Consider the following 26,573-nt stretch of genomic DNA (forward strand, 5'->3'; position numbering starts at 1 on the left):
ATTGATTCATTCATCTAACACCGACTAGCAAATGAAATTGTTGTTCTTCACCTTTAATGACAAAAAAAGAACTGAAGAGCATACTCAGAGCAGGACTATCTGGGAATCCAAGAAGCAGAAAAAGAAAATGGCTAACTCTTTGGCACTCAGATCTCTACTCTTGAAGCTAAAATTAATCTTTGATTTCACATTTTTGCTTTGTGTACACACACTCAGACATACAAATCCATTTGGTTTTTTTCCTTTGGTGTAAAGTCATTTTTCTACAGGAGTACACACTCCCAAGGAGTCAAAAGGAAAATGTCTTTGAATAAGTGTTATTCTTAGAAGGAAAAAAACTGAAAAACTACCCTTTTGCAGAGAACTGCTGATTACTGTAATTAAATTTATTTGGATCCTCTTATTTATGTTAATCGTGGTAATTATGCCTATGGAGTCACAGGAATAAAGCTTGGAGTCTTTCCCTAGCTGTTACCAGATTATAGTTAAAATAAGGTTTACATTGGGAGTTTTTGGAACTATTCATCGTTTCTAGTAAGTTTCTGGTTGTCCCTTTACCGAGAACAGAATTTAAGTGATTTATAGTTCAGTTTGCACTGCCAAAAGCTTGACTTTGAAGATCAGCTAGTGGTTTGGGGCTTTGAAAGTGATGGCTAAATTATTCTTAGCAAGAACTGTGCGTGTTGTACAGACACAAGTGCATCGATCGTTAAGTATTCAGAGAGCAAAAATAAGTAAGAATACTAAATTAGTCACATAGTATTAAAAATTAACATAACATTGAGACTTCCTTTAACTACATTTTGGATAAGGGACACTCTAGCTTTATGCAGCTAACTACATAGGCTTACTATTCTCCTCTTTAGTGTGGGTGGACTGTATAGGTCCTGAGGCCCAATCTACAATGTTCTGACTGGCTGGCCTTTTTACTGGGCTAAATAACGCACAGCGTGGCTCTCACGGGACAGACCGCAGCTGCAGGCAGCGTTAGAGCAGCATGCACAGTGCTTAGCTGGCAAGGCCACCTTGTCGCAAGTCACTGAAACCTCTTAATGGTCTAGAAGATTGCAGAGACTTCTGCAGAAGCCACCCCTCTCCTCCTCCTCCCCCTTCCCTATCTCCCCGGGATCCCCGAAGACATTTTGCTAATGATAGGCAGATCAGCACTTACAAAAGCGGAAAGGATGTTCTTCTCAGCCACCATCAAAGCTAAGTAGAGGCACAGAGCAGAAATGAACATACTTGTGGCACAGATCAGAGGATCAGCTTTATTGTTTATCTTCCTTAATCTTCTTGCAGCTTCTGCCCCAGTAATGACACCCAAGATTCCCGTCCCAATGGTGATGCCTCCAAATATTAGGCTGGTGACAAAGCAAAGGATTCAGCTGAGCATAGTAAGGCCATACCATGGAAAAAAAATGGGTGTTAGCTTATACCTTTAGTTTCACTGGAATCTTTAATGGGGAACTTCAATTTTATTCCACCTGATCTAACCCTCCCACTCCTAAATGGATTTAATCCCAAGCCTCAGTTGAAGCTATGCCTCTGCAACTGAGGCTCTATCCTATGGAGCAGGTATTTTCCCATTTACAGAGCAGGTGTTATACACCCATGCTGAAGGAGGACCCTTCTCAGCATGACCTGGCTTGGACATCCAGTGATTTAGGGGAGATACAGTCATCTTGGTTACCCTGTGAACCAATCTACTCAGTCATCCTGAAAACACAGATGGAATAACTCTGTATCACAATCTGCCGTCTTGGAAGAGATCCTATCACATGGAATTATATATATATCTAAATTATAACTCTCTAGTTAGCACAGCTGAGATGAGTCACTTCTCTGGCTTTGGAAAACATCTACCACTTCCCAAAAGAGTTCAAAGAACACTCAATAGTTAATTAGTGGGAGGTCCATGTAGTATTTTCTGTACGCAGAATTTCAGATGCCACTCAGGTTTGCGTGTCTGCAAATGTGTTCTCCAGGAATGACAAGCTCATGTGTTAAGAGTATGTGTTTGAATAGCGTAGAAGATTCAGCTTCCCAAGGGCCTTCTGTACATGCTTTTCTCTCTGTCCCAAATGAGATCGTAATGACAAAGCAAGTCTCTCGCAACAAGACCAGTGGTGCCACTGATTGTTTAATGCATTGTAATTCTCCTGAGGCAATGGGGGACAGGAGTATTTTGTTCTGAGCACAAGTGCTTCTACATATTTCAGGGTGCTACACAATAAGTGCTGTACATTTTCCTAAGCTTTTTCTGACTGCAAAGCAAAGTAACAATCTAGGATATGATCTATTCCTTTAAACTAGAGTGCATCTACTTTTTAATTTCCTTCTGGCTGATTAGGAAGAACTCAAACTACAAAAAAAAAAAAAAAGTATTTCTATACAAGATAACAAACTTTAAGCATATTTGTACTCTCCCTGTAAGTTCTTCAGGATTCTGATCCATCACTCACTATAGATTGATAGTGACAATATAGATTGTCTCTAGGCAGAATAACTATCTTAGAGATTTGTCTGGGAGAGGCAAGTTCCAAGGTGACATTAGTTGATTGAAGCATTCATGAAATTCTGTTTAGAAGATTCATGTGTTGTAAACTGCAGTTGAAATAAACCTATAGCTGAAAGAAAAGGGAACAGCCAAAACTAAATCCAAGCATAGTTCAGTTGACAGCAAGTAGGAAAGTATGGAAGCTTAGTCCTGGGAAAAGGCTCTTTGGAGATCTTTTAGGGTCTGAGAATGCTCACTTATCTGTCTGATCTGTTCAAAAGTGTCTGCACAAGGACTTGAATAAAAACTTCATACTGTCTTATTTATTTACTTTGAAAGGATTGAGACCTGAGTCAGCTGTGGTGCCATTTGAATTTGTGTTTCCAGGGAGTCTAAGTGACACAGCCCTGATCCTTAAAGCCTGCAACTGCTGAACAGCCAGAGGAGAAAACGTCCTTAAAGTACCCCTGGGCAGGTCTGGGAATGTGCAGATCAGTTTTTCCAGCACCAGCAGCTACAGGTCTGACATGGTTGTTTGTATTACGTTTCTTTACATCCCCCTGGAATAACAGTCTAAAACTGGCCTTACGCTGCTTCTGGCACTAACTTACGCCAAGGTTATTTTTCAAGCGTCCTGTAAGAAACAGTACATGAGGTTAAACTATCAGGTGCTCCATTTTACTTCCCTGAAGACCATGTCTGCTCTAGCAACACTACTGTGGAATAATAATTCAGAAGGTGGATTAGAAAGCAAAACATAGGCTAACACCTTCAGCTTAAAAAATGAAGTATCTAAACTGTATCTGTTAACAGATAAAGCCGAACAGTTTAAACTGTTCAGTTTTCCTCCTCTGCCTACCCTGAGCCAGACTCCTGAGTTCACTCCATTCCTCCACAATATTTGCTATTAAGTAATGTGCCAGTGGTGGCATCCATGGAAGGACAGTTGCATTTCCCATTGAGGTACTTGTGGATGACTATTCAATCTATCCAGTTACACTACAGCTCAAAACCACTTTTGAGTTGACTCAGTTATTCCATTGCAGAAAAGCAAAACAACCCAATTACCAGAGGACACACTCAAGGCATGATTACTGCTTTTCCCTTTAATTGTCTTTGCCTGGAAAGACAGTAGTAAGCAGTTAGTTCTTGGAAATCCATCACGAAGGCAAAGACTGAAACCAGATTTGGGATACTACCAGAGGAAAGGTAGGGACACTTGTATGGAGGCCACTGGTAGGGAGTCGGTACACAGAAGAGAAGTGTCCCAGTGGCCACTGTTATTGAAGGTAGCCATGAAGACTCAAGAGGAACACTGAATACATTTTTCTATTCTGGATAAAACATTGTAAGGAAAAAAACTGTCTTTCTAGCTGGGGAAAAGTGTTCTCCAAAAGGTTGTATTATGATTACTTCAAAGCCGTCTCCTGTTGTAAACTCCCCTTGCCCATCCAACTTTTGATACTTATTCACGAATCTTTATTGGTCTGGACAGCTTCTGTAAGTGGAGCTCTGCTGGCAGTTAGTCACAAGACCAAATTATCCTGTTTTGATGTAACGATGTGATATGATATTAGATCAAATTTATCAAGCTTGCTTTATGCTGGTAGTCACAATGACCTTGTCAACATGGCAGGAGTTTTAAAACCAGACTAACAAGAAGGTAATAGGAAAGTTACCAAAACACGGGCTCTAAACATACTTAAATGAGTATTCAAGTAGCTTGGGGTGCACAGTCGATTGTCAGCTGACATACCCTTATTAAAGGAGCTCCTTTCACTGCAAGTGTTCCTGATACTGCTTCATTCCACTTTACTTAAATAAGGCTGGCATCATCCTTCCAGTTAACCAAGTGATTATAAACAAAAAAATAGGAGTTTCTCAGCATACCTGGAAGCAACCTAGTGTAACATTCACACCCAACTGCCTTCACGAGGAGCGTTCACATTCACATCCTACCTTCTGCCTTTGGAAACAAACTGACTTAGCACTGTGCAGTGTTCCCAAGCACGTTTCCACAGTCATGCGCACCTCACCTGTTAGATGAATTGCATGATTCTTGGAGGCACGGTGATACAATGCCCTGGACAACCTGAGCCCTGTAAAGAAACAGTGGTACCCACATTCCCAGGGCTCCAGTAACGAAGGCCATGGCAGTCAGACCCAGTGAGGACCAGACGAAACTCCAACTGAAAGTTAAAAGAAAGAAATGAGAGACACTAGAAAGAATGGGGTGTGAGGAAAAAGGGAAAGCCTAACTGCAATATCCAGGATTTCAAGCTATAACAAAACAATTCATTCAGACATCGTATAATCAAAATGCACTCCCTTGAAGATACGAATTTTGATGAGGCTTTGTCTGTCAACTTCAACAGTAAAGTATCAATTAGAGTGAGGAGTATGACCTACTGATTTCATGTCAAATCCCAGTCCTGGTCTCTTGCAGATTTCACTGCCAACTTTTGCTAAAACAATTGCTGTGAAATTTTTGATAGCAGAACTACAACAATAGAGAGTGGGTGAGAATTTAATGGCTTAGTATCTAAATGAAAGTGTTCTATGTGCAAGTCTAGATGCCTCAGGATGTTTCTAAGGTGCTTGTGTAACCAATAGAAATGACAGTAACATCTGAGTCTTCCAAGCTGTCAAGATGCAGTGGCTGAAGCACTCCTTACCTCTACCTAAGTAAAAATAGACTCTCAGTCTGCACAAAGAGTTTTCAGACAAAGGAGACACATTTTAAAAAAATGTCCAAATCTTGTCTCCTTCCTGCCCTATTCTAGGAGAAAATTAAATTTTTACTGGTCTCTGTCTAGCTAATAGTTTAGGAAAAAGTCCCCTTTGAGGTCGATAGGGAGGTATAAAATCTTAAGACTGAATAAAAGTGCTGCAAATGACCAGGTGACCACCAGGCTAGAAGATTTGTTAAGATATAAATCTAGTTCTTCCTCTTCTAAAGATAAAGGGTTCTTGGACTTGATTAAAAGCGGAACCACCTGGTTTTTGGCAGTATGTCCTTATGCTTTGTAAATCAACTGCTAACGGAAAAGAAAATTAAAATCTATTTTCACAACATTGCTGGAGGTTGTAAGGAACGTCTTCGTAGGAAAGCCGCTTTGACATTAACCAGGAAGGTTCATTTTTGATTCACTTCAGACTGTGCTGCTTACACATTGTGATCCAGCAATCTGGATCTCTAATGTACTCGCTGTTCTGGATGCAAATAGGATGCAAGTCTAACTGTCAATTAGAAAACACTGGATCGTGTAGAAGAGGAACACTCCAAAGACAGACTCCAAAGGTCTCAGGAAAGCAAGAGGGGGTTGTCTCTAAGGGGAAGCATTACACCGAGCAGCCGGGGCAGCCGCCTGCGGGCACTGTGTGAGCCGGCTCTGGCACAGCCGCGCAGCGGCCTCTGCCGTTCTCCAGCCGGGTCCGTCTGTCCTTCCCTGCCCCCGGACCGCAGCGTGACGGGACTGACAGACCTGCTGCCATCACTGCTTTGCCTCGTCCTGCCGGTCAGCTGGTGTTGACTTTCATTTTTGTGGGGTTAAAAGGAAGGGGTCATGTGCCAGCCAACAGGTTAGCTGGTCAAAAGACATGTACAATTACTTTATAAACTGCACCAGGGTCCTGCAGACTCTGACCTCTTGTATCAGAGGCACAGCAGGCTCACAAATAGCACGTAAAGACTGCCTGACACATGCTGATCCAACCTGCCTCGGGCACCAAGAATCACAGATGAAACTACACCTGCGAAATACGCACTTTTACCAATCTAGCTCACTCTATGTGTTAAAGCAAGAGGGAAGGGGAAACTTAGCAGCAAGTAGAGCTGGATTTAAATAGGAGCACACTGCTCTCATAACTTTGCCTCCTTCCGGCTCCTCAAAATGGGAGGATAGCAGAAGCAAAGAAATTTTTAATCTCCAGTGTAGCTTTCCTGTAAAATGTGGAAGAAAGATTTTTATTAATGGCGTTTCAATCATCTTGTATATAGCATGTGATACAAAAGAGCTGAGCAGGATTTGATGGCCATAATTCTAATAACGGAATGGTTGTTCTTCAGTGGAGGGAACCTTTATTGCTCAACTCACTTACTTCTTGGCAAGGGATATGACATCTTGACACCAAGTAGTCCTGGCAGTTCTCTCTACACCTGGTTTCTCAGCTGCTACTTGTATTGTGCCGGAGATGCTCAGTGCTCTGTGGGCTGCTGTCCTTCTCTGGGTCCTATGAGGGACCAGTAGAGTCAGAAGAACCATTGCTAGAGCTCCCATGCAAGGAGTTATCTGTAGGCACAAGGCTGGTTAGGTCAAGGACAACTTTCTTCTTATAGTGAAAACCCCACAGCAATTCAAATTCATCATTAGAATTACATATTGGAAAATTGCAGATATGTTCAGAAATAGATGTGATTTGCTGTTTGTAGGTCATATTTGTAAAGAAGAAGAGTGACTTTGGTGATTTATGGTGACTTTGGAAAAAAGATAATACATCCTCCCTCCCCATCATACAGATATATGATTGCTCCCTCTGATTTTGGAGAAAAACACGTGAAGAAAGGAAACTGTCCTGTAGTACTCTGACCACAAATGCAAGAATCACTGATGCAGTCACCAGTGCTATCTCAATAACATCAGACTGTTATTCCAGTAAACATTCTTCCCCACTTATCCTGTACTTGCTAGTTAATTTTATAGATAAATTAGGAGGATCTCACAAAGTACTTCCAAAGCACTAGGCGCTCAGTATGGAGAAACACCATGATGACATGCCCAGAACAAAAGAGGGTTTTTTCTTGAAACCTTCAAATAACAGAAGTTGTTCCCAACATCATTTCAGAAAACAAACTCTCTTTACTTTCCTGAAGAATGATACTGGTGCTACCAGTACAATGATCATTTTAACTTCAGCTTCCTCTGTCTAAGGAGGTCTTGGTGAACTGACAGCCATTCCAAGTGTGTCCTCAGGTAAGAGGAACATCAGCACCTGCCCTGGCTGCTGTACAGTTTCACCTATGCCTACTTTCATTCTGCAGGAGCTAGGCATAAATTTTCCCCTTGTCCTGCAGGAAGAGTTCTCTTAAACACCCAGTTCATGACAGTAGAAAGTCCTTCCACTGCTCACCTCTTTAAACACAATGAACATAAGTAATCTAAACCCTAGTGATGATTCTGATTTTACAGTGAATGACTCAGCCCCTGAGTGAAAGTGAGTTACTCACCCTGAATGCCCAGTGCCAGTCACCTGTGACATCTGCCATGCCTGCTGCTAGGACATAGCCAAGACCACTGTAAGCAACAGAAAGGAAGAATCAGTAAGCACCAGTGAATTCTTGCTGGCTGAAAGGACATGTCTTGCCAGCTAAGGAGAGCACAGAGAAGCATTCTGTCATAGTTTTCAAAACAGATAAACAGAAATAACTCTCATGGTCTATGCTAGTCTATGTGCTAGCCAGTATTAAAAAGAAAGTCTAACCTCCTCAGAGCAGACTTGAGATGGTGGCAATAATGTCCCAGATTCCCCTTGGAATACATGTTCTGTAGAATGATACTGCAAACCCAGATCAGACAGCCCATAAAGTAGTTTATTATTTACTCTTTCCTCTGCTAGCCACATGAATTAAGCCCTGCAGGAATTCCTTTAGTTTTAATCTGCCTTCTGGGCTCAGCCTTGGCTGCCTGCTTTAATAAAGAGTATGCCTTCAAACCACTTAAGAAGCCCTTCTCTACCTCTTCTTCAGACACGATGTCAGTTTAACTAAAAGAGGAGAGGGAACTTCCAGTTCTTCCCTGGGAGACGTTTATTGCAGCATTCTTGAAAAATCTGTCAAGTAAACAAATATCTAAAAGCTTTTGTCTTCCAAACCCCAGAAATAAATTACCTATCCCCATGCACATATTTCTTTTAGAATTGATTCGATATTTTATTCAAAGCCGACTGGTTTTCAGAGTTCTGATTCTCCCTAAAAAATGTTGGGAGAAAAAAGCAAATTTTTCTTCAAGGTAAATACAGAAAAAAGCCAAACCAGCTCTACCTGAACATGCTAAGCAAGTGACAAATCTTTCTAGAAGAGCCAATGAAGATGCATATCAAAATATGACTAATCAAGACGCAGGACACACCGAATTGCAGGCCCTGTCAGACAGAACTTCAAAAGGCCGGTCAGTTACTAGCAAGAAAACCAACCTTCCCACTGGAATGAAGATATAGAAGATAGATAACACTGTGGTCCTTTTTCCCTCCTCAAACAGGTCTGCAATGATGGTAGGTGCTATTGTGGAATAACTGGCCGTGCCAATGCCAACTAGTCCTCGTGAAAGAAAGAATATCCAGTAATACTGCAGGCAAGAGACATATTATAGTACAGAACAGCCCATGCAAGAAATAAAGCTTGCTATTCAAGAGGTGAATTTTAATGGATCAAATGTACCAGAGGAAATTAGACTTCAACTGCCTTTTGCATATGTCTATATTCTCTCCACTCACACCTGCTTCCCTCACATCGCACTGCTGTGCTTTTTACTTTCTGCATAGTAGTGACTTCTTAGAGTGACACCCAGAGGGAATTACAGGATAGGGCTGATAGACCGCAAGCTTGCCGAATACACTGCTACGCTGCAAGGTCATAATCAGCAAACATCTGGGACAAAAATAAGATCCCATCAATTGCAACAGCAATGTGTGGGTTCTCCGTTGCCCAGGCTGGACTCCACCACCCCGTAAAGCATTCCTGCACATGGGAGTGAGTGCTCACTGATAGCTTTTCCAAATGTGATCAGGGAAGGACTCTATCAACTCCTGCAAAACATACACAGATTATTTTCATAGTCCCCTCTAAAAAAGCAACATACCAATTCACTGATGAATGAACTGCCTAACGTTACACCAGACCAGAAGAAAATACCAGCTCCAAGGATGATTTTCCTATTGTATCGATCACCGAGGTATCCAAAGATGGGGGCAGTCAGCATGTAACACGAGATGAAGACTGAAAATCCAAGAAGGAGCAAAGAAAATATTGGTCAAATTATTTTTAGCCTATATACTCCTCACCCCTCAGACAAACTCAGGTTATTTTTTAGGACAGAGGTTAAAGTCAGGCTGAATTTGTAGAACTAGTCAGTAGATTTACATTTAGAAAAGGATAAATGAAGATTAAAAAAAAAATACAAAAAATGCAACATGTGAATTGCTCAAGTTCTGTAAGTCTTGAGAAATTTCCTCATCTTTTGTGATTCACATGCTGTAGTATTTTTGAAGGATTCAACTCCAGCCTTCCCTGAACCAAAGACTTTCAGTTTTGCATTATAGTCAGCCTGCCCACAAGTGGAAGTGAGCAATACCACACACAAGTAGGAACTAGAAGAAACAAGTAACTAGACAGTGTTTTAGGAACAGACCACATAGGTGCAAGGCAAAGTAAACTATCTGAACTTAAGAGATTTTGTTACCTGTTTGCAGTAGACCTGTATCCCCATCGCTAAGCTTGAAGTATTTCTGTATATCTAACAGGATCCCTGCAAGAGACAAACACTGAATGACAGCAAAGTACCCCACTCATTCCTCGTAATTCTATTAATTTACCAGATTGATTTTTTGAAGAGGGCTTGCAAGAACTGAAGCACATTTAGCTTGCTAGTTTATATGTAAACCATTACTCTACCACAAGCACAAATACACAGAAAATTAAAAATTCTAATCACTATAGATGAAATTCACGATCTTCCACTACATAGGTCTTACAAGAGTCAGTTTGCTCACTATTTTAATGACAATTGTTCTGTTTCTTTTGCACCATTACTACGTAAGCACATAAATAGTTTACAGATCAAGGTTTAATGGGCACAATGTGGAACAAAACAGTGGCAGTTTTGTAGCCAGGAGATTGCTACCTTTACGCAGCTAATCCTAAAATTTTCTTAATAACCTTAAAATGTTAGGACGAGCTGGAATTCCTTCTGTTAATAATAACTGTTAATATTTTCAGTATATACAGTATTCAAATTAGTGCCTGATGGATTTTTCAGGATGCAAATATCTACAGTCTTCATTAGCCAATAGTGGCTAAATCAGCCCACAGCCAGGGAAATACTACTGTAATTCAGATGATGGTTCCGATCATGTAATTCTGCTTATATTTCTACGACAATTTTGCAGAGATCAGATGAGATATAGATAACTGTGGATTTACAAATTAATAGTTTTAGTGGTCACAATAACAGACAAACTTAACCAAAAGTGATAATTTTTATTTGTGATAAACAGCTGACTGAAATTCCACCTTGATTTCTAACCATTCAATAGCTGTGAAAAAAGTTTAGAAGAGTTGTCAAAAAGTGTGGAAGAAAGTCACACAGGCAACAGAGGAAAGATCCATGGATCTGGCACCTCAAGGATATATGAAAGCTGTTGAGATGAAAAGGTCATTCTGACCTCTACATCACATCAAGACTTCAGATCTACCATCTCAACTATCTTGCATTTCTGCATTATAATCCTGAAAAACAATTTAAAATAGCCAAAGATACTGCTTTGAATAATCATACCTTTAATTCAATATTTAAAGTTACAAATTAAAAAAGAAATTTCTTCTCATGTAGCTTTAGTTTTGCCAAAATAGTCAAAATCAAAACATTATTAAGAGGATGATGCCACCACTTAAGAAAACAAGGCCCGTGTAACTGGACTGCTACGCTTACAGAAGCTGATCTGCAGCAGAATGGAGCTCAGTTAGCAAGAGGTACCTGTTCTCCTCCTACAGTGTATTTTACATGTTATGCCTTATACTATACTGCTGCAGCCACTTAAAAGCATTCTTGATCCAGCTAGTTTAAAGCTAAAGGCATGTTCTCCTACGGTCCCCATGGCTGCAGCATAATCAGTCTCCTTACTATTTACTGATGTGACTTGTCAGTGTAGATCAAGGCCTAAGAGCAGTACCAGGGGTTTTATAGATGCTTCTCAGTGACTCTTGAACATACTCTGCATTTGGGGTTTTCCTAATGGTTTCAGAAATTTAAGTTGGTGATTTCATTCAAACATTTTGCATCATTAAAACAAGACAATCAATTGTATCCATTCTTTCTGGTAGCCGATTATCAACAGATACTGTATTACAAGAACTTCAGTTTTGGACTAATAGAATATTTAGAAGAAATCAGAGCTAACATAAGACTTGAACTGAACCACAATTTCATCTCAAACTTTCACCCTGAGCACCAGTAAAATGTTATCCCTTCCACATAACTGAAATAACTGGCCTGACCAGTTATTGGCAAATTACAAAGCATTGATCCAAACAGCTTGGAACAGGGTAGCAGATCAGAGGGGCAAAATCCTGCATGATCACCATTTTTAACAAGCTGAAGACTCGATTCCAGCAGACAATTAAGTAGAAGAGCTTGTTTTCTGTGTGAAGATTGATGCAAACTCTGTCAAAGCCTGTGAGCAAAACTGGCCGGAAACCACAACTTCATAACTGCCACCAGCTTACTTTTAAACAAATACTCAAGCCTCTCCTTCTTCACTTTCAGGTTAACTTATATTTCACAATATGTACATACATATGGACAGCCAAACTCAAAAGTACTGGTGCAAGAATTCTGCAATGCAGCTGAGTTCTAGCAGATGAACAGTATATTGTGATATAGACAACAACTTACAGATTTCCCCCACAGCCCAAGAGGTCATAAAGTTAACTAAAAAGTGTTTTAGACATGTATTGTAAGTAAAATAGATGTTTGGTATTTCAAAGTCTTGGACGCTATCCCCACCTCTGCTCTTGAATTCTTACATGTCCCTGAGGGTACCTCACTCACAAGAAACTGAGTCTGTTAGCAAGTAGACAAGGTTTACTTCACAGGCCTTCTTGAAGGTTTGAAGCTTTTAGCATGAACAGACACCAAAGAATAGTTCAAAGCCTAGAATGAGCCAAATGACTGCTTGCACTTAATCTTTCCAAGTGTATACCCTCCTAGCATCTCAGTTCTTGCTCAAAGATATTTTCATCCTCTCCTGTCCCCTACCCCTCTCCAGGGAAAGTTACTTGACAATAAAACCCATACATTTAAGTTTTTCAGTAACAGTCTTACAGTATCATTCAGCATGCACTCCTACTTGTTTCCTTCCCTCTTATATATGTGGTTAAGACTTATGCAAAAGAAAAAAGATTAAACTCCTAAAGCCACCAACTTTCCAATTTTTAAAGATACTGACCAAATGTCTTAAATTTCTGAATGGTCTAAGCAGTAAAAATAGTTTGTGTACTGTCACTAGATATTAATTCCAAATTTAACAATCCATCCTTTGGGTTTTTTCAAGGTTTTAAAACACTTATGATTTCCAGGCCACTCCAAAGTAAAATATAGTAGGCTGCCAACAAGTGTTTCCTCATAATTTATAAATCCAATGCCTGGAATCATGGTAGATGCTTGGGAATGATGCTAAACAGAGGAATTTCCACAGACCACAGATTACATGGGAAGAAAAAGCAGGTATCTCAACAGTTTACTAGAAGAAATGCTTTGCTGCTCATGGCTAGGTTAAAAAAAATAAATTTAAAAATCACATTTTTGAAGAAGGATATTACTTATTAGAAAATAAGTGGTAAATTTGGTAGGTGATGCCTAAGGAAGTAGGTCACTGTTCCCTTTACACAATCATGTTATACTCTTCATTGCAGAAATCACACAATTTCCAGCAGAATATGAGGAAATTAATCCTCCTCTAAACAGACCTGCACAAAGATAACATAATTCTTGTACTTTTAAGGGGGGGAATGGCATCAGTATTCTTCAGACAAAGGAACACCGTATCTAATCTACTGGAGCCAAAGAAGGCCTGGTAAGCTGCTGTATACAATAAAGGGAAGCTTCTTAGTCAAATCTCTGTAGAATCCAGACACAAAAATAGACTAGTTGCTCTGTATGCTAACGTCTGTTTATAAGAGACTTAGATTTAAAAATATGAATCCTAAGCATTTAACAGATGTGATTTTTATAAGTATTCTACTAACCATTAATAACTAATACATCATTTATTGTTATTTCAAGATTTATAACTGGAAGTTTCATTAAAACTATGACCAACAGGCTAAAGCAGGTAAGTGAGAAAGATTAAAAAGACATAAAGCATATACTTACTTTAGAAAGCATTTGTAACTACAGAGTAAGTAGAGCTGTTGAGAACTTAAATTTCTTTTTCCTTAGAAGAAGAAAATAGGCTCTCACCTGGTACAATGAACCAATCCATGAAATTTATTAAGTTTGCATAGCACAGCACAGCAGCTGTCAGGTAATCTCTCCTTGCTGGGCTGCTCCTTGACACAGTCATAAATGGACCTTGTCTCACATGTGCTGCAGCAGCTCCATAATTCTGCTCCTCAGGAGGCGGCTGGGACTTCAGGACTGTGTTTTCACGTGCACCAGGATTTTGCATATTTCCCCGGGCAGAAAGTCACCATAGATCATGAAGTGTTGCTTTAGTGCACCAAGCTACAAGTCACTTTTGTGTTCAGGCCATGAGGAACTTCAATCACTATGGTCATTTCCGGCAATGAAGCTCAGCCACTAAAAACTGAAACGAAATGTTCCTTGCAGCAGTAGTTAGAACTTTACAAAGAAAGAAGCTGCAGTCCTGGGTTTTTGCAAAAACAAAAGTGCTGAAGTGCTATACCTTGAAGACAAGGAAAAAATAATGTAAACAAAAGCAGATTAATTAATTGTGCATCCAAGAAATAAAAGCACAGAACTTTGCAATGATCTCACAGAAACCAGATATGCAAAATTAATCATAATTTTTGCTAAAGTTTCATTGAGTTGCCAGAGCTAAAAATGGCCTTTCTAGAGTAGAGAGGGAAAGTTAAAAATGAGCTCATTTGCTAGACCAGGTACCTCTCTTTGACTTGATCGCTCCTTTACCACACACTTCCTGTGCAACTCTGGACAAGTCATTTGCTTTCTGTGCACCTCAGACCTTTATTCCTGCCACACACTTACATGCACCCCTGGCCTTTAAAACAGGGCTACCCAGCCTTGTCCCTGCCACCTGAGCAGTCACTTCTCCCTGCTAACGCCCATCTGCTTTGCACTGGCCAGATCTACACCCAGAACAAAATCCTTTCCAATAAGGTCTTAAGGTTTTAGGTCAAATCAGCAATTTAAGCAGGAGACTTATACTCCAGACTACTTGCTAGTTTTCGTGTTTTGTTAAGGGGAAAATAGCAAACAAACAACAACAACAAAACAACCCAGAATGCTATAGTAAGCAGAGAAAGGGAGATGGAAATAACAGCATTCTTCTTCACTCCTGCTAGAACTGTGCACCTTCCACAGTTCTGAATTGTGCAATGGGATTTCTTCCCCTTTCTCCTCCAAAAAGGGGTCTGAAAGGGGAAGAAAGGAGGACACAGAGAGGTGTTCTTGTTCTTTCAGGGTGTGTAGATACCTTTCTTCCTTGTCTTTCTTCTGACCATTCAGACTGAAAAAGTATTCTTACTTAATTCCAGCATCAGTTTTCCCATTATATGAATTATTTTTTAGACACATAAGTAGTCTCGTGTCTTTTGAGACATTTTGTGGATTACCGACTTCAGAAGGCAATTTATTTTTTGCACCCTGTTAAGAAAGTTTAAAGTGAAAATTAACAGTAAACTGTAAGTGTTTAAGAGTGCAGCAGCTACTTGGAGTGAGTACTGATTACACTGTATGACTCATGCATGAAGACAAGAGTCTATGGTTGGGTTTTTTTAAGCACTGTGTGTTTCACGCTTCAGACTAAACTAAAAAACAAAATAGCGCTTAGTATTCTTGGCCATTTTGTAAAATCCGGACTCCTTTTGTGTGCTCAACACTGTAGTATTTTACTCTGTCTTTATTTCATGAAGAACTTATTCTTCATTAACTGGAAGGCATGTTTAATTTAATCATGCATAAGTCTATATTAATTTTATTTCAAGAAGTGTATTTTTTTTTTTTTGTACCATCTTAGCTCTCAACTTTTTATGGGAGGATTTAGATAGAGAATTTGGGCATCTCTCCCCACTCCTGTTCAAAGGAGCTCCACGTAAGTCAGCTTGTGTCCAAAGACATTTCAGAGTGTGTCAGGTTATTATCAGGAAGCAATTTTTCCTCTCTATTCAATATTACCACTGCTACCTGTTTCTCTACTATAGACTGTAAAACCTTCACTGAGTAAATGTCACATTATCTATGAACCCCACTGTTTTATTAAACCAGTTAAGTCAAGTTTGACTAAACTCGGGAGCAGTAAAGACTCGGCACAACTTTGTCGAAATTAAAACATTACCTACAGCCCAAATCGTGGGTTTGAAAAGCTGCACAAATATTAAAGTTACTTGGAAGAATTACAGCTGGCTTTAAAGGCGGGAAGGCGAACGCCGCCCCTCAGCCCCTCAGCCCCCCTGCGCGGGGGGGGCTGGGCCCGAGGCGGCGCCGGGCAGCCGCTGCCGCGCTGCGCCGCTGGGTGTCGCTCAAACACCGGCAGCGGGCGGAGCCCCGCCCCCCCGGCCCCCCCGCCCCCCCCCCCCCCCCCCGCTGCTGAGCGGCGCGGCTGCCCCGCGGCCCCGAGCCACGGCCGGCGGGCTACCGGTTTTATCTTAAGAAAAATAAAGAAGAAAAAAAAAACAAACAAAAAAAACAACAACAACAAAAAAAAATCAAACAAACAAAAAAAAACAAAAACAAACAAACAAACAAAAAAAACACAAAAAAAACAGCAACAGCCAGCATCCGAGCCTAAGCGGGGCGTTGGGGACTCCGACTGACGAATTTCAGCTGCTTGCGGCAGAGAGGTTCGTTAGCAATAGGAAGTGAAACAGTCCAAGTTGTGCTAAGTTTTTTCCATCTTTGTTCTCTTCAGATGCAAGGCAGTAGTGGGTCCGGCGTCTGTATCCTTTTGCAGGAATATGTTCCGTATTTGAGGCTCAGCCACATCTCAAACCTCGTAATGAAGGCCCCACAGGGCAGCTTGTCAGGATTTAACTCTCACTCTGGATGGCTTAAATGTTTCTTGATCCAAACGTCCTTTGAGTTTCTGGGGCACATCCTATATCACTCTCAACTCCTGACATCTACTGCTAGACTTAATGTTTACAGAGAGACAAAAGCAGATTTCTAACTATAACTGTTGTGGCAAGAACTCGGTTCTGCTTTCCTGAAATGGAATTTCCAAATTCCAAGTTTGCCAGAGTCAGGTTAAACAGAAAATGTTGTTCACAAACACCAAACCGCCAGTTCTAAACTCTTCCTAGACTTTTGATTCCCTGTTTGCCCTTCATTAAAGCTTCCAGACATCACTCCCACTTTATGCTTTCTGATGCTATACTAGCTGGACATTTTTCTGTCTGCAGCACCAAACTTGTGAGCCAGGTTGTCATATGGGACCTCAATGCCGAATATACTGCAGCTGCCACTGTTACTGGTACCAGACATCGCCCTCCCTTTGCTTTGTCCCCCTCTCTCCCTTACCTCGGTGTCACAACCCATATCCTTCCGTCCACTCCACTGTTACTGCTGAGTACAAGTCTGCAGTCGCTTCTAAAAGGCCCTCTGTGCCTTAGCCTTACTCTGTCAGCTTTTATAGACATCATTCCTTGACAGCTATCCTGCCTTTAACTGCCTATTTGTCCTTCTCTCCGATTACAATCTTCATGTTCATGCAAACAACACCATGCCAAAAAATTCCTGCAAGCCTTTGTGATGATCCACTCTTGCTCTGTGAGCTATAGAATGCCACTATACAATACAAGTCAACTTTTGTTAGGCAAAATTACAGCTCATTTCTTTATAGTGAAATTTTTTTTTTCCTTATTTGTTCATTTCTGTCAGTCAGGATACGGACCGGCTGTCATGGCACAAAGTGCAGTGTCTGCCTACATAGCTTACACTAGGGGTGCCTGGTGCCAACGCAATATAAAAAGCAGCTTTTTATCCATCATACTCCCTTCACAAGCTCCGTTCTCTTGATGGTTCATTTAAGCTTGAGACCTCATAGCTGTGTCATGAACTTAAATCCTTCTGTGGTAGCAGCAAGTCAGAACCTGTTTATTCTAGGCATTTGGCATTATCCTCCCCCCCCCCCCCCCCCCCCCCATATTTTCTTATACCATTCTGAATCTGGCTGTGGTACCTGAAAGTTGTTTGGACAGTTGAACCTGACAGATGCCACTGAGACTCCCCAGATGAACACCCACATTTGGTGGTAGCTTGAACTGGTTGACTGATACTCAGCAGGCCGTGCCATGGGAGTTCTCTGTGCTTGGGAAGCTGGCTTGTTTCAACTAGAGCACTCAGATAAGTTCTCCTTGGCTATTACTCATCTAGAGCATCCTGTCTGTCTAGGCACCCACTCGGCATCTGGGCAGCAGGTCCTGTTGGGTCTTTACTCTGTGCTGTGCGCTCTGCCTGAGAGACTGGGGAACTACCCTTTCCTGGCCACTGTGCTGCCGTTATGAGCAAGAAACAAGCCAGCCGTGTGGGCAGGAGGCAGCTGACGACAAGATGCCTCGTGCGCTCAAAGGCAGGGCCATGTTAACCGAGTAAGACTCAGAGAAGCAGCATGTGTAACAGCCGCTGGTGTAGTCCTGTCAGTTTAACTAAACCCAGGTATGATGCTGCTAAAAAACATGCTGTGCCATACCTGCAATCCAGACAGGGCCATTTAGAGACAACTGATGGGAGAGCTTCCAGTTTTTCCCTGAAGGGATTTCTGAGTATTTACTACAAAATGTCTCTGTATGGATTCATTTACCCAAATAACCTCTAACGGATCCTGCTGCATCCATGGACAGTTTTGGAGGTTTTGTCAGAGCTTTTCCAGAAAGCTACATCAGAATGGTACTAATAGTGAACCAAGATATCAGAAAGATATAAATTGAAAAATATTTTGTAATCCTAATTAACTCCAAACCGTTTCTATACATGTAATGAAAAGAAGTTTATTAACCCACTGAATAGCAAACAGCAACAAAGTCTATGAAAGAACTGAATATGGAAATAACAGTCAGTGTTGACTAGATCCACCAATACTGATTTTAGGAAGAAAGAAAGAAGCTGCTTTTGGTATCTTACCTCTCTTGTGCATCACCCGGACAGAGAACATAAAGTAGCCAAAAGAAAATACATGCTTGTGTGTATTTGCAAGCATATATGGGAATTGTTTGCATTTTGAGATGTACATATTTTAAACCTATTGTGATGAAAGCAAATTCATAAATCATGAGATTCTGCAAGTAATTGAAATATGGATTGCTGCAAGACTTAGTCATTTTAGTGTCTGACAACATCAGAAAAATGAAATTCAACATAATTCTGGTAGGCAGACAGCTTAATAAATGCATGGCTGGACCTACCTGAAATATTTCACTCCAAGGGGATTCAAAGACAATGATAATGATTACAAAAGAGCTGCAGAGTGACAGAGATTTAGGTAAGAGGCTGTGGGTTTCTTAAGGTTTGTCACTATGATCTCTATTTGAACCAAGGCTGCACAATAAATCACTTTTGGTTTTGAATCCAGTCTGCAATGATAAAACATAAAGACAAACATGGACATAAACATTAGTATCTGGGTTGCATGTCTGGAGGGATGGCAGTTTGACCTACAGTTTAAACCAAACATTGACCAACCTGACACAAGAGCAGGCTACTCAAGTGATGTAATAATGTGTAAAATTCAGCATGATTTTCAGTTTCAGATATATTAAAGAATCATTAGTCTATCCTGTTCCTGTAAAAGACTATATTGCAAAACTCCAGGGATGACTCATCTACTAACATGTATATTTTTCTTGCATTTCAGTCCTCAGGACTGATGTACATTTGCCAAATTATTGTTACCTTGGAATATACAGCCTGTACTAGCCAAAAGGGAGGGAACCTGAGTGTTCTCCTTCCAGTGGAAGTTTGAGAAATTCTGTACCTGTAATTTCTTGAATCTGCGCTATCTCAGTGTATTGCTTGTGGCCGCATTTAGTCATGATTAAAATCCAGGTAGCAACTGCTAATGACGTAAAATACTGTTATGTAATATTTAGTATTTTAGAATAAGATTTAGTAGGTGAATAATCAAGACTAGGTTGCCAATAGTTTTTCAAACTTTTGCAGGCAGAACTAGCAGTATCAGCTATTACTCAATTTGTGTGTTTCTTGCCTTTGCATACATCTTGTGGAACAAATACGTAGCAAGGGACTGAACCATCCAGAGTGTCCAGTACACTTCACAAGCAGTCTTCTATTACCAAAATCTTTGAGTAAACCAGGTGGACCACCTGTTCCACTATACGCTTAAGTGGAAGATTCTCATTCTGTGAAGTTCAGTAAATGCCACATTTTTAGTTACCATATCCTTTTTAGCTCCTCAGCCTGAACTTCCTTTTATGATGCTTTCTTTCAAGTTGCCTGGGTAATAGCACAAAACACAGTGTGGATCCAGTGTAAGCATACTTTAGCCTTGTCATAGCAGCAAATAAAATTTACACAGTTTAAACTATAAAATCCACCTTTTTCATTATTACTGACAAATAAGCTATATATAACTTCAAACTTCCTGGAATACAGATCATGCTTTTGGTTGGGCAGGGAGGCTAGTTCAGACTTTTCTCCTATGCCTTTTTAATTGTGAAACAAACTGCAACTTTATGAAAAATTTCTTGGGGTGCTTACCTAAATACCTTATTCCACAGGTAACATTGCCCTCAGTTGTAATCATATAATTCTGCTTCAAAAGGTATAGTAGACGAAATGACAGTTCCAGCACATAATCACAGAGCAGTAAAAGATGATCACACTCCAGTTCTATGAATTGTTCCCTCTTTCTTCTCCAAAAAAAAAAAAAAAAAAAAAGCCAACAAAAAGAAACCAAACCAAAACAAAACAAAACACCACCAAGAAAAAAAAAAAAACAAAAACTTCTTTGCAAGTGAGAACACTTTGCATTAACATCAGACAAAGGAGGAAGCCACACATCACAGGAACAGATCTTCCTCTTCTAGCTGAGATTTATTTAAGCACAGAACAGCTCGTAGAGATCAAGAGAAGTGAGGCATTATAGTTACTATGCGCCAAAGAAACTGTTTTGCTAACCAATTTAACTGCTTTTGCCTTTACCATTTTTTTAGCTCAAGCTTACTTTTATTGGTGTATCCAATAACTGGATTTCTTGCATTTTAGGATTCTGGATCTTTCTGACACAATTATAGCAGAAAAGGGCTGTGAAATCTGCATGGGTTTGGGAAGAAAACTGTGGAACTAAGCGTCTGTTTAACTTATGTTTTGACCTCTCTACCACGGTGGAACATTCATCCCCAGCAGAACCATTGGTTGACCACTGCAGTCTTCTCTTTTATACACCAAGAGCCCTCTTAATTAAGAAGACAGCATAACAGATAAGGGGGCATTTATTGTGAGTAATGACAAACAGACAAGCATTGGCAGAACAAAAATGGAGGCCTTTCCCTATGAAAGCCTTTTTCTTCCTAGCCTTGCTACCTCCAGACTGAAAGAGTATTCTGCAAGTGAACACAGTATTTTAATCACTACAGAGAATGTTGAAGTTAGAGTTAAGTAAAAACTTGAATAAACATAGATTTAAATTAAGAACAGTCTAATTTAGTGTTGAGAATGTCTTTACTTCCCAGAAAAGTGTTCTGCACAAACAAATTTACTGTCACTCTCAATGCTTCCAGTAAGACAAAGTGCAAGCTGTATTCACCCTTAAGGTTAAGTACACAAACTCCCTATAGCCATACATAATTGTTAGCATGGGAAAACAAATTCTGACAGCAACAAAATAAAACTTTTGTCATTTTGAAGCTCTTAGTTATACTAATCCCTGGATGCTGATATTTATGACAAAGAGTTGGGAAGAATTCCTTACTCTGCTACCAGTTACCTTTGATAAAGCAAAGGGAACTCAAGTCCCTAGCTCCAAAGCAAATGGTACCATTGATCCTTAAAAGGAAGAAAGAAAACAATAAACATTAAAACTCTGAAACACTTGCACAGTTCTACTTAACGTCTGATTTTTGTTAACTAATGCACAAGATGGTTTCAGGCTTCAGCACTTGGTTCTTCAGGCTCTGTTCTGCATATAATATTCTTTATAAAATTTGCAACCACAGTAATAACACCATGATATTAATCATTTATATTTATTAATTACTTACCAATACTAAACTAAAAAGGAGACATACTCATATCTTACGTTTCTATCTATCCATTCCATTCATAATCTCCTTCCATCCACTCTTTATACTACCAGTAATTTTACTTGGGTCTGAAGATGGTCTCAAAAGGTCATCCACATAAAACTAAAAGGTAGATGAACAAAATGTGGCCTTTCTTTCTTGCCTGGAATCATGCTGGCATTTGCATGCTTTACACACTTTCAGTACAGCATAATAATATAGAATCTCAGGCTGGTAATAAAAGAATTTTATTCTCATGGCTTTAGTCGTTGCTTTTGCTTATGACAAGTTCAGCACCAGTGAAATAACTATTACCTCTTTGTTCTTATGAGCCAGCAACCAGCAAAGTCTCTACTCCATACTTAAAAGTAGCTTTTCAGATGCTTTTCATTAATACTTAGTTTTTAATCATGTTCCCTGGTTATGCAACACTGTTGTCTTAAGCTAAAAATAACACATAGCAGAAAGTAATACATAATGATATAGCTCTTATCAATAAAAGCATTAATACCAACTTCAGCTGGTATATTTACTTGAAAAAAAGTGTTCTGAGAATTTACAGTTGTAAATCTCCAAGTTAAATGAAGCTAAGAAGAACCTTTGTTTCAAAGTCTAGAACAGTTACAGGAATTTAACTAACTTCATCAAAGTCATGGAAGAACTGCAGTCACTCAATTTTCCAAACTGTAAAAAAAAAAAAAAAAAAAAATTTTCTTTACCTCACCTCAACTCACTTTAATAAGGCTTATGTCAATAGACTGTTTTCTGCCTTGGTTCATTAAGATGATTCCTTAAGAAAGAATTTTAAAAGTACAGAATAAGGATGGCATAAATCAACAAAATGATTAATCTGTTCAGAAAAGTCAAATATAACTCAAGCCACCTGTGTTTTCACTGCCTCCATTCCCCTTCCCCCTTTTTCCTCCTCTGAGAAGTTCATAATGTAGTTCTAACAGAAAAACAAACCAATCATACACAGCAAGACACCGAGATCAGAAAAATCCAGCACTGTAGCAAGATTGCAGCAAAAAGTTGCCAGACTCCACAGGTCAGAGGCATTCACCCTTTTCATCCACTCACCTGTTACCAGCAACAGGCCTGCTTGGTATTTCCTTGTCTGCTTCAAAGCCCGTTTTTCCCTTGGGCTTCTGTTGAAATTAAATTCAATGCCAGAGTACATGTGTATATTATGAGAACTATGGTAGTGTAATTTTCCAGTAGAGGCAAATATTGTATTATATGATAACACTACAGCCCATAGATGTCTGTAGTTATACTATCTTAACCTATTTTGCTTCCCATGTGGGCCTCATCCTCATCTATTGTATAACTGCATTCATGTTAAGGGATTTGCCACTTGAACTATACCAGTACAGGTCGTGTTGCTTATGCTCATGTACAGCCCCTGTGCAGGTTACAATTATATTCGTTGTTCCATTAATCTCTATGGCAATTTGCTACGAAATACCTACCCGTCATGCATACATATTTTCTTCCCTTTTGTGCACTGTACTAATTTTGTACTAGCAAAAGCGCTAGAACGTGTCACATACATATATGAGTATTTCTCAAAGCACTGCAAGTTTACTGTTCTAGATGATTCCAGGAAAAAAATAACTTTGTTGCCGAGTACTTTTTATATCTTGTAATCAACAATTATCAGCCACAATTTGAGGCAAGTGGTATCAACTGTGATACATTTTGCAAAGTGTGAAAAAAAGCAAAGAATTTACCAGTTTAAAAGGAAAAACAATTTTTAAAGTGTAATTCTTTATTTTAAACCAAGTATGTCTGTCCTTTTAAAACCAGCCCTATTTAAAATAAGATGTGAAATAAGGGCAGCCTACATTACAGTAAAATCTAGCATCACCAAGTACAAAATAGACAAGCAGTCCAGGCTTGCTGCAGAAATTTCAGAGAAAGTCAAAACACCGAACTGGTGGGTGTTACTGAGTAAGTGGCTAGAAATAGCATGTTGAGTGCTGAACCAGCTTTTTACAACACTAGCTTCATCTGCAGGTGCAGAAAGAAAGTGAATTCTTCATTTCAGTTTATTCAACAAGTTCATTTTGATGACTGGTTCATTCTGAGATGAGAACTAAACTGGGATTTGAAAAAGGAAGCCAGCTTGTTTTTATCTTTTCCAAATCATGCGCAAAATCAAGATGCAGGATGATTAGCTCTAACTTGTGGGAGGATAAGATCTGGTGGTATTAATATCTTGGACACTGGGGGAGCTAACACAAATTTTCCTCTCTCATTAATGATTCCTTTGTGCATTTTAACTGAATCCCATCTAAATGTAACAGAAATAATGAGTTAAAAGCTCACAGCATCTAATAAGCCAAAAATCTCACATAGTACTTAACAACTTAAAAAAACATAATTCAAAGTTTCAATAAATATATGTTGATGTACCTTAAATCAATGACTACTCCTGTCCTTCTGACTGACAAAAAGTAACATCCTGCCAAGCACAAGGAATCTGATTTTAAGAAAATAATTAAGAATTATAAACGTAAAATAATAAATATTAAAATAAATCACATAAATTAAGACTTCCTGATTGCCATTTTAAATAATGAATCAATTATTTAAATCTCTGGTTTAAGCCAATGATAGAAAAAGGAAGTAGTGAAAACAGTATTTTAACTTCTGGCAGCAAATTAATACACAAATAACCATTCTTAAATATATGTCCTTGTCTTCTTCAAGTAAGAATACTGATGTTTATTTTCTTCCAGTAACATGCCAGCATTTTAGAAAAGACAAATCAATTACTACCTGCCTCGTATTTCACATCGTTGTATTTGTTCCAAGGATTGCAAACTCACACAGCGGTGGATCTCATGACTGCTTTCCAGCAGGTATATTAAACTGAGGGTCAATTAGGCCAGGCTTTGCAGGTAGCAAAGCAAAAATTTCTCATGCTCAGTTCTTTAGAAATATGAGCTAGAAAACTGCAATTTTCATTTTAATTTAACCCTTCTCATAACTATTTTGGCATTCAAAGCCAGTCTTTCATCACTGCTTTAATTTCTGCTGCTTTTGTTTGCTGTCTTTTTGAAGCCAGCTGTTTCTCACTAACAATAAGAGAAGAAATCCAGTGCATTTTGAAGAAATTATGTCCACGTTGTATAAAGTGAACATCTCTCAGGTGGGCATTTTACCCTGATCCTAACATAAATGACTAGGCAGAGTCTCAGTTTCCCAGCTGAGAATGCTATCTGCTTAAGTAATAGTTTAAGCTTATACAAATAAAGTTTACAACAAGGTCATTCTGGTTTACCTAGGTCCTTCCTGCCAAAAGTCTGACTCAACACCACCATAAGAATCCATAAGGATTTCCTGCAGTTCCAGAGACTGTTTTACCATGACCATTTCTGTCAAAGTTGACTCATACCAGAAATCTTCTCCAAAAGTCATGTCAAAACACTTTGTTTATGTATCATCCTTCACTGAACAACTTAGTCTACATCTACGTACCTTCTCCCTGGCTCAAGCAATCATTTTCCACACTTTGTGCCACAACCGAAACCTTTATCTGTGGTCAGTGACCTAGGTGGAATACTGCTGGATTTATTAAGGAATGACAGACAGACACATAGTGAGCTCTGAACATTAAAGCCATTGTGGTTTCATGTGTCAGGGAATGGAAGTCAGGACCAGTTCCTATTTCTGTACTAGAGTACAGGCTTGCTCTGGCATCTTGGGCAAGACATTTTAGCACCATGCACTGCCACACATGTTCATCCTAGCTATTTGGACTCTTATGGAAGAATGGAGATCTTACCTCTACAGGAGATCATCAAGGATTAGTGTTAACCCAGCGGAACTCTGATCTGAGTTGGAGAATCTAAACATTGCTACAATACAAGTAAATATAAACATTTTCATCATACTCTGCACGGAGGTTATGTTCTGAAGAGATGTGCTGTAGCAGCTGCAGCAATTCCCATACCAGGCTTCTTTCTGTTTGCCATGCTACTGATTCACTGGTCCATTTTTTCCAGGAAACCCTGCTTTTTCACACACACCCCCACTTCCCAGTGAAACATGAGCCCAACAACATTTGAGTAACAGTTAAACTTTTGAACTTGTTATGTAGGAGTAGCCTTCAACTTACGCAAAATACTTCTGCCCAGACTGATGTGTTCAGCCCAGGCTTAGTCCCCTACTTTATTTATAGGTCATACCTAATTGGAAACAAAACAGCTTTTAGTCCTTGTTACGCTCTTATTCAAGCCAGAAGGGAGCTATGAATCAAAGACAAAATACAGTGAATTGCTCTCTCCTTTTTCCCAAATTCTCTCTTAACAAGGAATTTTCAGAGCATATGGCTTTATGATACACATTCATGGTACTGGCCAACTGTTACCTTTGCAAACAATATATGAAGAAGTAATTTGGATTTTACTACTCACAAGCAAACTCAGTCAAGGATTATTCAGAGAGAGACTCCCTAGAGCAAGCTACTTATATATCAGCAAATGCACAGCAAAAAGAAGTGTGAGGGGGTAGACCAGTACACCACAGCTCAGCCAACAGATACTGTTTCCTGGTGACAGTTTGGATCCAGAATATAAGCCCTTAAAAATAATTAGCCTTTACCGTTAAGAAAACAACTTGTTTGTTAGATATAAACCGCAAGAAACTCAAGCCTGCAAATGCTATAATGGACATAGAAATGGTCCCCATTTGCCTAACAGGAACTTCTTTTAAGCCTAAAAACTGATACTTCACGTTGCTACCATTTAAAATGTCTCTTCACTGACTCCAGCATGTAAAAGTAGATGAACACTGCAGAACACGTTACAGGGAGCTATGTCTATCTTACCATTAGGTTTTTGTTTTTGCCAAGAAGCT

General features: G+C 39.6%; 1 protein-coding gene across 6 annotated transcripts in view; it reads right to left on the reverse strand.

The window, feature by feature from the left end:
- SPNS3 (sphingolipid transporter 3 (putative)) overlaps positions 1-14,041 on the reverse strand; it is a 30,568-nt gene extending 16,527 nt beyond the window's left edge. For 3 of the 6 annotated variants that reach the window (XM_032993738.2, XM_009970026.3, XM_032993739.2), the window contains exons 1-8: positions 13,732-14,041; positions 9,955-10,020; positions 9,355-9,491; positions 8,690-8,841; positions 7,725-7,791; positions 6,599-6,789; positions 4,534-4,686; positions 1,172-1,361 (exon numbers count right to left, since the gene is read on the reverse strand). In XM_032993738.2, the coding sequence (XP_032849629.2) occupies positions 1,172-1,361; positions 4,534-4,686; positions 6,599-6,789; positions 7,725-7,791; positions 8,690-8,841; positions 9,355-9,491; positions 9,955-10,020; positions 13,732-13,939 (1,164 nt within the window). In that variant the 5' untranslated portion in view covers positions 13,940-14,041. The remainder of the gene's footprint in view (positions 1-1,171; positions 1,362-4,533; positions 4,687-6,598; positions 6,790-7,724; positions 7,792-8,689; positions 8,842-9,354; positions 9,492-9,954; positions 10,021-13,731) is intronic. The other 3 variants (XM_042791855.1, XM_042791853.1, XM_042791854.1) reach the window with 1 other exon arrangement.
- Positions 14,042-26,573: the final 12,532 nt, after the last annotated feature.

This window comes from Tyto alba, unplaced genomic scaffold, assembly GCF_018691265.1.
Source record: "Tyto alba isolate M040663 unplaced genomic scaffold, T.alba_DEE_v4.0 Super-Scaffold_19, whole genome shotgun sequence".
In the NCBI taxonomy this organism is placed as follows: domain Eukaryota; kingdom Metazoa; phylum Chordata; class Aves; order Strigiformes; family Tytonidae; genus Tyto; species Tyto alba.